At 45.6% G+C, this 13695-nt stretch overlaps 1 protein-coding gene across 2 annotated transcripts in view; it reads right to left on the reverse strand.

Annotated features, from left to right (window-relative positions):
- LOC112246182 (protein argonaute-3) overlaps positions 1-13187 on the reverse strand; it is a 48724-nt gene extending 35537 nt beyond the window's left edge. The window contains exons 1-4 of one of the 2 annotated variants that reach the window (XM_024414469.2): positions 12026-13187; positions 830-1001; positions 442-562; positions 133-341 (exon numbers count right to left, since the gene is read on the reverse strand). In XM_024414469.2, the coding sequence (XP_024270237.1) occupies positions 133-341; positions 442-562; positions 830-1001; positions 12026-12044 (521 nt within the window). In that variant the 5' untranslated portion in view covers positions 12045-13187. The remainder of the gene's footprint in view (positions 1-132; positions 342-441; positions 563-829; positions 1002-12025) is intronic. The other variant, XM_024398129.2, reaches the window with a different exon arrangement.
- Positions 13188-13695: the final 508 nt, after the last annotated feature.

The raw sequence follows: 13695 nt of genomic DNA on the forward strand, positions 1-13695 counted from the left end.
AGTCGTTTGCTTTTAAATCAGTTTGCTGAGGATTCCAGGAATACATGCATCCTGTTTATCAAATAATTAACCCAATCACATAGTTATAACAATCCGTATTATAACAACTTGGGCGGCGACTGTCTAACTCACTTCATGGAGGGCAGGTGTCGCAGCACCACGTCCACAGCGTGTACTGGGTTGGTGCTGATGGGCTTGTCCAGCTCCAGGGGCTCAGGCACGCTGCGGCCGGTTAGCACCTCGTGCAGCATGTGCCAGCTCACCAGAGACACAAACTTGATTGAGACCTTAAAGGGCCGGTCCTTGCCCCCTTCACCCGGTAGAGTGACATCCAGATCCACCTGTGAGTGTGTGAGAGTGTGTTTTTAGTCTTGTGGGAGCCCCAGGTAGGTTTGACTGTGTGTGTGTGGCTGGCTGGGTGTCAGTCTACATCCATCTTACCCCTGCGGTTGCCACAGGCAGCGGGTTGGCTGTGTACAAGCTCCTCTTCCCATCGTAGACTGGCCGACGATCCCCAAAGATGGTAACCTTGAAGTGCTGCACCATGGAGTCCACCACCTCCCTACATAACAAAACAAGTTGACCTCTTTAGACTTGTCCAATGGTCTGCAACCTGTGGCTCTGGAGCCGCATGCGGCTCTTTATCTGCCCATACGTGGCTCTATAATTATCGTTCAAAGTAATAATAATAAATAAAACACAAGTCGAATAAAACATCAAATTACCTCTAGTCACACTTCAACAACCACATGAACAACCCCTAATCTGATACCATGTGAAACATTTTGGAGATCCTAGCAAAAGGCAAACTCTGTTATTCTAAGCGTACCTGTTGACGCGGCGCGGGCACTTCTCGGGCTTGATGTCCACCTCATAGAGGTAGACGTCTATCTTGGGGATATCCACCTGGAAGCAGTTGGCCAGCAGCTTGATGGGCTTTCCCATGGTGCCATAGCCAGGCCGCCGTGGCACAGTGAACAGGGGCTGGGCTCCAACGGCTCCTAGAGATGGGAGGGGAGAGAGAATGGAAAAGGGGAACAATCATTCCATTTCCAATACAACAGACCAGTTCTTGGAGGAACAGGCTTAGATTAGTAAATTGCTAAAATCAGCTTTGTAGTGGCCATTTTGACAAAAAAGTTAGGTCTCAATCACCTGCTGCCTGTGTGTTAAGAAGATAGAGATATTGGCTGAAAGAATCTACTGGAAGGAACCACTTTAGAAAGTACAGAGACAACGAGGAATACTATGGGGGGAATAAAGGTTTGGTTTCACTATGAAAAATTAAACCCAACAGAAACATAAACACCCAGACGTGTGTGTGTGTGTGTGTGTACACAGCGGTGCGTCCCACACATTGCCACCCCCAGGCACAGGATGTCTTACACAGGAGTCACTTTAACCCAGTAGACAAAGAGTTATTTTAAAAACACCCCGATGTGCCACACTCATCCCAGTGCCATTTTGGGTCTTCCGTCTCGTGGCCCACCCATCAACATCAGGAGCAGCTGATGTAGAAAAAAAACAAAAAAAACAATTCGCCTTTTGAAGCGTTGCGTTGATTTAGCCGAACATTTGTTGACATTGTTGTTCAGATGGCCTACGTGAGACGCTGAACTATTGCGCAACACTCAGTCTAACAACTGAGTTCAGATGAGTCGGTATGTTGTTTTTTCATCCTAAACTACACTGAACAAAAATATCAAAGGGAACATGTAAAGTGTTGGTACCATGTTTCATGAGGTGAAATAAAAAAATACCAGACATTTTCCAGATGCACAAAAAGCTTTTGATAACATTCTTGTTCGTGAGCATTTCTCCTTTGCCAAAAGAATGCATCCACTTGACAGGTGTGGCATGTCAAGGAGCTGATTAAACAGCTTCATTACACAGGTGCACCTGGTGCTGGGGACAATAAAAGGCCACTGAAATGTGCAGTTTTGTCACACAACACAATGCCACAGATGTTGAGGGAGCATGCAATTGGCATGCTGACTGCAGGAATGTCCACCAGAGCTGTTGCCAGATATTGAATGTTAATTTCTCTTACCATTAGCCGCCTCCAAAATAGTTTTAGAGAATTTGGCCGTACATCCAACCGTCCTCACAATTGCAGACCAAGTGTAACCACGCCATCCCAGGACCTCCACATCCAGCTTCTTCACCTACGTGATTGTAAGAAACTAGCCACCCGGACAGCTGATGAAACTGAGGAGTATTTCTGTCTGTAATAAAGCCCCTTTGTGGGCTGCACCCTTGCCGAGTCATGTGAAATCCATAGATTAGGGCCTAATGAATTGATTTCAAATAACTGATTTCCTTAGCTCTGTACATTTTTTATTTTTTTAATCAATAAAAATTTGGTGAACTTGATGCATGTTGCATTTAAATGTTTGTTCCACATACATATCCTCATCACCCCTATTCAACACTCCCATCTCGCAACTCAAGACGACAAGCAGAAAGTAAACCATGGGAGTTTCCCCCTCAGCCTCTCTCTGGTACTCTCCACCGCCAAAACCAAACTGCCCCAACGTGTCATTAATAAATGAGTGTCAGGGCTATGAATGATTCACCTCCTATTGAGTCATGATGAGTGGGTGTCAGCATACGAGTGGGTGTCAGTTCATTCGAAGCCCCAGCGCAGGTGGGGGGTGGGGGTGGAATAAAAACCATAACAGAACCCTCTCTCAGGTGCTGCCAGCTCATGGCCTAAGAGCATGAGTAGAAATGTTTGTTTAGGGCTGTCTTTCAGAAGCTGGAGCGTTCATGGTTGTCTCCCAGTCCGTTTCTCTCGCCTGGTGGACCTTGAGGGGTGGGTACAGGGGTGGCAGATGCAGGTTGGGTGTAAGCTAAGGCCAGACCTCGGTGGGTCACAATGACAGCAGAGAAAGGGAGAGAGAAGTCTGGAATTCCAGCCATAACTGTCCCACGGACACACAGCAGCCCTTTTGTGATGGAAATGATCCAGGGGGCCGAGGGGAGACCAGTGCAGGTCTCAGACAAACAGAGAGAGACACATGGGTTTACTCATACCGCCACACACACAAACACACTCTCAGACCGTGAGAGACACAGGCGCTCTCTGACACACAGATTGCTTTTCCTGTGCTGCGGTGGGGGTGAGTAAGCCAAGCAGGAGGAGAGGGAGGAGTAGGATGGCTGGGGGAATGGGCAGGGAGGGCTGGTATTCCTCTCAGGCACACATACTGTACTACTAGCCTCCATGCTACATGAGTCACTGGGCCAACGCAGAGAGAGAAACAGAGAGAAACACAGGAAGAGGACCATCCTGCCTCTGGACACTGTGCCAGGCATTTTATATTAAAAAATATATAGATTTTAAAACACTTTTCTCCTAGTCCTGTGTGTGTAAGCATTTCATGGTAAAGTTGTATTCGGCGCATGTGACAAATACAATTTGATGCCGTCTTACAGATACGCACACACAAGTGCCTTCTGACAGGCCTTTACTGAAATGCGCAAGCAAGCTCGACCAACCATACACACAGGAAAGCAGCTGCAGCGTCATCATCCCACCATGTAGCGAGCGAGACACAAAGAAACACCAAGGCCACAGAGAGTAAAGCATAGCACACACCCACAAACAGCGGATCAGAAATTCAGAACACTGAAAAAAAAAAGAAAGAAAAAAAACTTGGCAGAAACTACTCAACATTTCCAAGCTTCCGGTTATTAAACCTAAACCCTCCTGGCCATTTCCCCCTCAGACGTTCAAAGAAATGGATTCAAAACACACTCGTGTGCAGAACTAAACTCGATCGCAAAAAGCCTCGTCGCAAAAAATCCCTTCCAAGGTATGTTAGCCTATTTTCTCTGTCACTGATCATTCAGAATGCTTCTCAAGCACACACACGGCCTAGTATCTCTCAATTCTCCCCCCTTCTAAACTATTTGAGCCCCTTGCAGACAAAACAAGTACAAGCACTCCCCTGGGAAATGTAGAGGGGAACGTCGTGGAGGGGGGCCAGGCCAGGGCAGGGAGGTAAGTAGAGGGGGGAGCTGACTACTCTTGTCTGAGGTTTCTCTGACACTGTGTCGGCCCCAGTGGCCCCGAGCTGGCCCTGTCCTCAGGTCACCCACTGCCCATAGAAGGCATGCTCAGTACCAAGCAAGCAACACAGCACAGAGACCAATGGCTCAGTGGAACACACACACACACACAAAGGGGTGTGAAGCTGAACAAACGGCTCATATGACCTCATTGACCCGAGATACACACCAATGGATCAACCAAAAATGTTGAAGTCTACAAAACAACAAAGTTGATGCCTAAAATGCACAACATGATGATTAGTACTCAACTATCCTGGAATACCATGACCTGTGACCTATAGGCCTTCCCATAACGAGATTGCTGACAATGAGAGATGGCCTACTCAAAAGCCCATGTGGAGGGCATCAAAGGCTTGTGGTCTGTGTCATTTAGCGGTGAGAGGGAGCAGGTTCAAGGAAACCTCCCCCTCATGTGTTTACTCTGAAAGTGTGTGTGTGTGTGTGTGGTCAGAAGAGTCGTAAAAGGAAGAACGTGTTTTCCAAACAGAAAAACTGTAGGTACTTTCAACGCTTTGTCTCGTTTTGTTTCCTGACCGCATGTTATGGACTACAGTACAGACACCAACTAACAGAGGCAGTAAACTGGGTAGCAGTCGTTAGGGCATACCGTAGGAAAACAGTGTACAACAGAAAACAAAAACTAGCGTTATTGGACAAGGTCAGATAGTTCTTCCCTGTTTCTGACCGCTTTCTTTAGTTTAAAGCCTAATGAGTATGTCCCTGATATTAGAAAGAACAAGTCAGTGGGTATGTGGAGAGATAAGGAGGCATCACAGAACTGACCTTGTGATGACAATTTCTCAGTCAAACTGTAACAGAAGTGGATGTGCCAAAATGGGACCCAAGTGATAAACTCGACAAGGTTGGCAAAGTGCAATTGTTCCATCATTTATTTAATTTAAGTGTCTTATGAGCAAGCCGGCGTTCGATCTCAGGCGACCTCAGCTTGCTACACTCATAGACTGGACGCTGTTTAATGTTGTGAGGAGAAAAATTACTAGGCTATATTATCACAGGCTAGGAGAGAAACCAGTAACCACATCCAGCAGCGGATACCTACACTGACTGGCATCATGTTCAGTAGGCATGGAATGGATGCAAACACCCCGAAACAGACTTAAACAGAGATGCATTCTACTACCTGAACTCAATCAACTCCAACAAGAAACTCTTAAAACATATTGCAATGGTGTGCCCTAATGAACATGACCTAGTTACCATTACACATCAAGTCTGGGCTCTCCCTTCCTCGGTCCCGCTGCCTTCCACAATGATTGGCTGAAAACGTACTCACACAGATGCAGGGTACACACACACACACACACACACACAATACAGCTGTTGTATGTCTAATCCGGAAGGCCTGTGCTGTGAGAACAGGGCGAGTGCTCCGATGCGGCGGTGGGCACAAAGGCGTCAGTCACAGCAGGCAGCGGGCCCAGGCACACGAGGACGGACAGACGCACACAGTGACAGAGCGCCGCGGGCTGGGAGGGACTGATGCGTGTCAAACAACTAGTTTATTCCCCCGCTCTGTCACTTGTCCCATCTACCTCAGTGCTCAGAGAGTGTCGGGCACCGACCGGAGTCACTCACTCCACAAACAAACACAAGCTGTACAGGGAGACCAAGGAAGGAGAGGCAACATGAAGTACCCTGAGGATGGATGGCAGGGGGGGGGGACAAGGAAGGCTGGGCCGAGAGCGGATACACACACACCAACACGTGAATGAGCTAGCTCTGTCAGCCTGGTCGGAACATCAGGGTACTAGCGGATGGGACAATAAAACATGTTTAGTGGTCAGGGAGAACCTCCATCCTAGTCCTAATCACAGAGTCGGAGGGAGAGATATGGACTGGCGTTAGACCAGGGGTCACATTAATGCAGAATTGTGTGTTTGTAATGACAAAAAAATATAAAAAAACTTAGTGTGTTTTGTAAACGCAGATCTAAAATGCTTCTTTTTGGAGTTTCTGCTGGGCATTAGACTCATTTTGTGCTTCAGTTGCACTTCTCCACTCAGATGAGAACTCATGAAAGGGCATTCTGTCAGCTGACAGCGCTCTGACTGATGTTTAGCTGCTTTTCTCTGGTAAATTGCAGCGGGCTACATTCTTTCCATGATGAACATTAGAAATATAACGGCCATGCATCGTTGCACTTCTGAAAATGATGCTATTTTCTGCCAAATGTGTTGCACTAATGTATTTTCTGTGATGGAATACTACAGTTGCAGGCCCCTGATCACTCTGTTGAAGCGAAAAACTTAAAACACAGGTGAAATGGTTTAAAACGCAGGTTGATGGTTTGTGGGCTCATCTCAATGAAGTCAGTCGGTGATATAAAAAATACCTACTAGTGCCAGTCAATCAAATGTGTTGTTTCAAGATAGCACACACAAAAAAAAAAATTCTGGGATAATTTCTCACTTTCAACAATGTCAGGCTCTGTCTTCTCTCCCTCAGTTTCCCCACAAAACAAGTTTGGTTACCCCCTTAAGACACTCCCCTCACATCAGCCCTGGGTCCCTCACTTCCTGTCTGAACCCCCCTGCACTGTGCCACTGTGTTGTGTTCCCCCGCCTAGATTTAGGCTAAATGGTCCTCACTAAACACAGAGCTCAGGACGGAGAGACGAGTGCCCAATCCAGGCCTCCTCCTCATCCCACAGAGCTGAGACAGACATCCCCCAGCCTTTACAGCCCACTCCTACTGGGCCCTCCTACTGACTCAGTCAGTCCTCTCCATGTATCCCCATGCGCTCTCCCTCCCTCTCTGGCTCTGTGAATCACTCTCTCTCTGGCTCTCCCACTCATGTATCTCCCTCCCCCTCCAGCTCTCACACAAAGCCCACCCACATGAGCTCAATACTAGCCACACTCACACCATGTGAAGGTCGACACAGACAGAGATGCTTCTCAATCTAGCACACATGCATGGGCTGTTTTAATTTAATACACTTGTTAGAAGTGAAAAATAACATTCCTTTCTAGGCTATGGGGACACAGGCTGCAAGATCCTAATGATCACAGGCTCAGCAGGGTCGTGTTCATTAGGACACACAACGGAAAACGCTTTGTGACGGAAAGAGAAATTGAGTATTTCCTCATAGGACAACTCCAGGTTGTCCCTCCCTGTTTGTCTGTTTTCTTCCGGTTGGTGCCTAAGGTCTACTACTCAAAAATTGAATATTCTAGCTGATAGTCAACATCACAAGATTGACCCCCTCACAATGTGTCCCAAATGGGCTTTGGACACGGATTTGAAAACTTATCGACTTCGCCTTTTTTTACTCAAATAAAGTGAGGAGCTACAGAGGTGGGAGAGAGAGAGAGAGAGAGAGAGAGAGAGAGAGAGAGAGAGAGAGAGAGAGAGAGAGAGAGAGAGAGAGAGAGAGAGAGAGAGAGAGAGAGAGAGAGAGAGAGAGAGAGATCAAGGAGGGAGGATAAGAAAGGTGGTGGACGGGGGGTTAGGTGAAACAAAGAGCGGGAAGAACAAGAGGAAGGAGAACAGAAGGAGCGGGAGGGTATGAATCAGAAAGACAAAGAAAACTACCATATATGCCTATTCAAACATAGCTTCTGCTAACAAACTGTAAGTACCTCAACCACATTTACCTAGAAGACCCCCTTGATAGTTAGGGTGAGGGGGGGCCACCTGTACTACCTGTGTGTGCCTGTACTGCCTGTGTGGTGTCCCTTTTTCTTTCGGTAAGCCCCACACAGGTGTGTGCAGATGAGTCTGTGTATGTCACGAGCGTATCCATTACAACAGGAAGCAGCTGCACTTCTCATGCACTATTAAGCGTGCTAGGTTACACACCCAAAACCCCAACTGACAGTAGAACTCATCTTAACATCACATACTATACTGAACAAAAATATAAAACATTTGGCACAAATGGAATAAATAAATAAATTTGGGAACAAACAAAAAAAACGCCTCAGGATCTTGTTACGGTATTTTTGTGCATTCAAATTGCCATCGATAAAATGCAAATGTGTTCGTTGGCTGTAGCTTATGCCTGCCCATACCATAATCTCACCATGGGGCACTCTGTTCACAACGTTGACATCAGCAAACCGCTCGCCTACTCGACACCATTCACATGGACTGCGTTTGTGAGGCCGTTTGGACATACTGACGCATTCTCTAAAAACGACTGGAGGCAGCTTATGGTAGAGAAATTAACATTAAATTCCCTGGAAACAGCTCTGGTGGACATTCTGGCAGTCAGCATAACAATTGCACACTCCCTCGAAACTTGAGACATCTGTGGCATTGTGTTGTGACAAAACTACTCATTTTAGAGTGGCCTTTTATTGCCCCCAGCACAAGGTGCACCTGTGTAATGATCATGCTGTTTAATCAGCTTCTTGATATGCCACAACTGTCAGGTGGATGGATTATCTTGGCAAATGAGAAATGCTCACTAACAGGGATGTAAACAAATTTGTGCACAAAATTTGAGAAATTAGCTTTTTGTTCGTATGGAACATTTCTGGGATCTTTTATTTCAACACATAAAACATGGGACCAGCACTTTACATGTTGCAATTCTATTGTTGTTCAGTGTAATATCCAACCTCATATGAACAACGTTTTATGATCATGTGTTGCCTTTCAAATAACATACAGACAGAGCTACAACATGTACTGTGTGATGGATGTGATCATTAAGGTTTAAAAGCTCAAGTCATATCCTATGAGCACTAGCTAATCTGGTCTGTTTCTCAAACGGCACAAACGTTGCATGCTGCCAGACTACCGTTGGAATGAACCGTGCGTTAATAAGCAGGCCAGGCAATCAATTAGCATTTTCTCACGCCACACTCTTAGCAACGAGGGCCCCCTTTCAATCATTCACTGAGGAATCAAGCCCACTGTTCTGTTCCCCCTCATGGGTACGCAGCTGACGGACAGAAAACACCTGCCCTGTTCAGGTTTGTCTTTTAGGGCACACTGTAGCAAAATGTTTTGAAACAGAAAAACAAAAATTAGCGTTTCTTATCAGTAGAAGTCCAGATAGTCCCCACCCGGTTGTAGCCCGCAGTCTACCGTTTGGTGCATAATGAACATAGCCCAGTTATCCCCCTTTTAAAAACACTACAACCTGAGGAGGCTTGGAGGTCAGTTGCCAGGGGGGACCTCCTCTGGAGGGAATTAATATAGCTCTGTCTGGCCTGGCCGTATCAGGTGTCACTCACTGGGTCTACCTGCTAGGGTATTGTTGCAGGAGAAGTGGAAAGTTTCCGTTACGACTACAGACAATGCAAACTGTAAAAACGTTTTCCCTGGCTGTCATTGTAAAAGGCAAGGAGGAACAGTCTGACCTAGGCTACCATCTAGGTTATACAGGGTCTCCTCTATTATGGATGCTTTCCCTTTTGATTTAGGCCGAGCCTACACATCACCACTGTTTTGCAGTCTATTCATGAGAAAACATGACCGTGCAGTCCCACTGACGATTCAAACTGAAATGCTTTGAATAAGGAAAAGTAGTCCGTAATTTTGCCTCTCCTGAACTAGGACCCTATAAAATCTAAATCAAACATTACTAATAGAAAAAAAACATAAGTGTATGTTCTAAGTCCACAACAATGCTCAAACATCAGGAGGGGGGAATCTAAGAAATGTTGATGTAGTTACCCTTTAATGCAAGTGTGCACCAGCTTGAGACAGTTGTTTGGCTTGTGGGGTTTCTGTAGCGCTAATGTGCAAGCAGAGTTAGCTAAACAAATTGTCACTGGATTGATGCAAATAATGATATAATTCTGCCAGGTAAGCACAGGCTACTTTGTAATTAACATTTAGTTGAGACGGTTTTTGGGATAGCCTTTCCATCTACCAGCAAACGGTTATCATTAGCATTATCACAAATGGTAGACTAGACATATGTAACAGTATAACTTTAGACCGTCCCCTCGCCCATACCCGGGCGCGAACCAGGGACCCTCTGCACACATCAACAACAGTCACCCACGAAGCATCGTTACCCATCGCTCCACAAAAGCTGTGGCCCTTGCAGAGCAAGGGGAACCACTACTTCAAGGTCTCCGAGCAAGTGACGTCACCGATTGAAACGCGCACCACCGCTAACTAAGCTAGCCGTTACACATATATGCGCACCCACACACAGTATGTATGCCAGCAACATACCACCCTGCATCTCACTGCTGGCTTGCTTCTGAAGCTAAGCAGGGAAGGTCCTGGTCAGTCTCTGGATGGGAGACCAGATGCTGCTGGAAGTGGTGTTGGAGAGCCAGTAGGAGGCACCCTTTCCTCTGGCCTAAAGCAAATATCCCAATGCCCCAGGGCAGTGATCGGGAATTTTGCCCTGTTTAGGGTGCCATCTTTCAGATGGGACATTAAGCAGGTGTCCTGACTCTCTGTGGTCATTAAAGATCCCATGACACAACTGGGTGTTAACCCAGTTGTCCTGGCTAACTTCCCAATCTGGCCATCATACGGTCACCTAACCATCCCCAGTTTACAATTGGTTCATTCATCCCCTGTAACTATTCCCCAGGTCATTTCTGTAAATGAGACTGTTCTGTCAACTTACCTGGCAAAAATACAGATAAATAAAAAAGCAAACGTTGAAAGAAAATACAAGTTTTACAATTAACTTGGGCATTGCTGGGTTCCGTAACTGATTTTTTGGGCCCTACTGACCTCTGATAAACAGCACGGCACATGACTGCGGTGACAAACAAGATGAGCCTATTGCTGAACCACAGGAAGCTGCTGAGGGGAGAACTAGTAATAATGTCCAGGACGGCACAAACAGTGGGAGACCATGTGTTTGATACTACTCCACTCATTACCACAAGTCTGTTCTCCCCAATTAAGATGCCACCAATCACCTGTGTGCTGAACATTTCATCATGCATAACCATGTGGACCTTTCTATGACTAACGACTGAGTGTCATGAGTAGGAACATACCCATAAAGGCTGAAGTGTGAAATATGACAACAAAACTTTTGTTAAGTCTATATTTCATGGCATTCCTCCACTTATGACTAACCCAACTTTACAGGACTTCAAAGACACTGTACTCCCACATGGTGTGTATAGAATGACATTTCACCTGTGACTCACACATGGCCAACAGACAACTGTTGAGGAAGTCCCCTAGTTACAGTTAAACAAAAAGTAGTTGGTGGCCATTCATAAATTTACCAAGGTGCTTTTAGCAACAGCAGGTCTATTTACATACACTAGCGTTGCTTTCAATTGTATTGGGTTGCACAAAAACAGTCCGTGTGGGAAGCCAGAAGTTAAATACAATTCCATTTCAACTTACTGTGCCTGTGGGCAGGACGGTTGGTCATTATGATGGGGAATCGTATTAATATCTAAAAGGTTCGGGTTAATAAATAGACTTTCCATAACGTAGGTTGTAGACACGCTTACCTCACGTCAAAATAAAAGCCCCCCAAAAAGTATTCCTCTTTTGTCCACATAAGGCACACGCGCAGGACTTATTTTAACATGAAGCCAGCAGAAAACAGACCAAAGTTAGGAAAGTATGTTTAAATGTGTTATTTTCGTTTTTTTTCTCAATTTCCCCCCTGCATAAGGACAATCGGCAGGGTAAATTGAAATTACATTTTATTTAACTTCTGGCTTCCAGCGGACTATTCTGTTTTTTTGCAAGCTAATTACTAGCAATTCTAGAGTGTAAATATTAGCGTAGTTAAAAGCAGCTAGACACGAACGAGACACCTCAACCAACACCTGTGGGTTGGCGTTGTCTTATTAAGGCAATTGACATGGACCAACAAAAAAATAAACTCACATTGGCTGGCTAACTAGCAATCAAATAAGTTGTTTTTTTTGCTGGTAATAATTTTTTTCTGCTTTTGTTGCAATGTCAGTGTTGGGAAACATGCAACAATTTAGTAAATCATTTTGGCATGATATGAGCAATGACAGCAAATTACCTGTCGTTCCGATTTCCATTCATGAGGTCCCTGCCCGGTTCACTCCCCGGATCACAGATGTCAAATGTCAGGAACTCTTCCTTGGTTCAATCTAGTTTATCGGCAGTTCACAACACCGCACAGGCGATGCAACAGAGTAGTTACGGGTTTCCCCGAATTCTCTTCTCTGCTCACTGTCAAACGGGCCCCTTTTCCAGTCCCTTTGGATGAGGGTCTTCCGTGTCCCGGTGTCTGCAAGTCGATCAAGGTATCCAATCGGAATTCACTGCCACGGCGATACTTGCTCGAGCCTCAACGACGACGATAAACTAGCTAGCTGCTAGATTAGCAAATGGATTGAGACAAGCATAGCTAACAGACAATGTCAAGATATCATAATTGCAGATTCACTGGGCTCTTTAGTTTATTATCAGTTTGCTTAATAAAAATCTGATCAGTTCAGTTTTACGTCCAGAAGGTATCGAGTTTAAGGCTTGGTAGTTGGCGATAATTAGCTAGCTAGCCATCTAGCTACCTACGACTACTAGTTAGAATTCTCATCCGACAATAGACAGCTACTTATCACTCAAAGTCTGCTGTCGATAGGGAGCTTGCACCCGTTTTGATGTGCCGCCTAGTTTCCACTGATGTCACTCTCCAACAGCGGCCAGTCTCGCTGTTTCTCGGCTGTCAACTCCCGGTTGCATTCGTCGATATGGCTAAGATTTTCATCCCGGTTGCCTGTGCTCAACTCTGTAGGGCTCTGACCAACTAAATATGGTTAAGTTACTAGTCTGACACCGACAGGAAGAGGTGGGTTCTATCTCAAAAAGGAAAAGCCAAACGTCAGAATGAAGCACTTCGCCCAAAGACAGTACAGTAGGAAGATGGGCAGAAACTGCTTCTCCACTAGAAATCCCCGATCACGGTAGCTAGCTAAGCTCATGCGCAGAAATACGTCATCGAGTCTAACGGTTGTCTCGCGCATAATTGCGCATGTGCACGCCGTCAATCAAAGGCACCCCCCCCGAAATCTTATTTTTGACGAAAATGAAAACGAGTCAGTTTGTCACTTTCACGAGGTCTGACTAATAACATGTTCAATTAAGACATTGGATCGAATCTAGGCTGTGCTTCAGATTTCGAAAAATTAACAACTAAGGAAGAATGTTTCACTTCTCGAACCCCAAACCCCGGCCTGGTCTGCTTGACCAGTTCCGCAAGCATTCCTGCAAGTCTCGCGATGTTTAGCCTCCGATTACAAACTATGTGCTTTGACTTTAGCCAATGGGAATACATCATATTACAGTAACACAGAGAACATCTCAGTTCTTACGTCAAAATGTTTCCCTTTTCCTCTCCAGTTCTTACGTTTTCCAGAGCTGACCATAAATGCATTACGTTTGTCTGTACGCAACAAAATCAACAAGATTATTAAAAAACAAATGTATTTCCTTTAAAAATAGCCCTCCCCAACAGAGTCCCCATACTATTACATCATACAGAGCCAAAATAAGTTGCTTCCATGTCCTTTCATTCAACCAATTGAGAAGTGCTATGACAAAGACTGTTCTTGATCAGTGGCTTTTATATTGCTTAGTCAGTGAGACTGGGTGGAGCGGAATCGCTTGTGTCCTCATCATGATGCTTTTCCCAGGGTTATTCCACGTTGTCCTCCCCTGTTGCAAGGT

This window comes from Oncorhynchus tshawytscha, linkage group LG03 (assembly GCF_018296145.1).
Source record: "Oncorhynchus tshawytscha isolate Ot180627B linkage group LG03, Otsh_v2.0, whole genome shotgun sequence".
Lineage (NCBI taxonomy): Eukaryota > Metazoa > Chordata > Actinopteri > Salmoniformes > Salmonidae > Oncorhynchus > Oncorhynchus tshawytscha.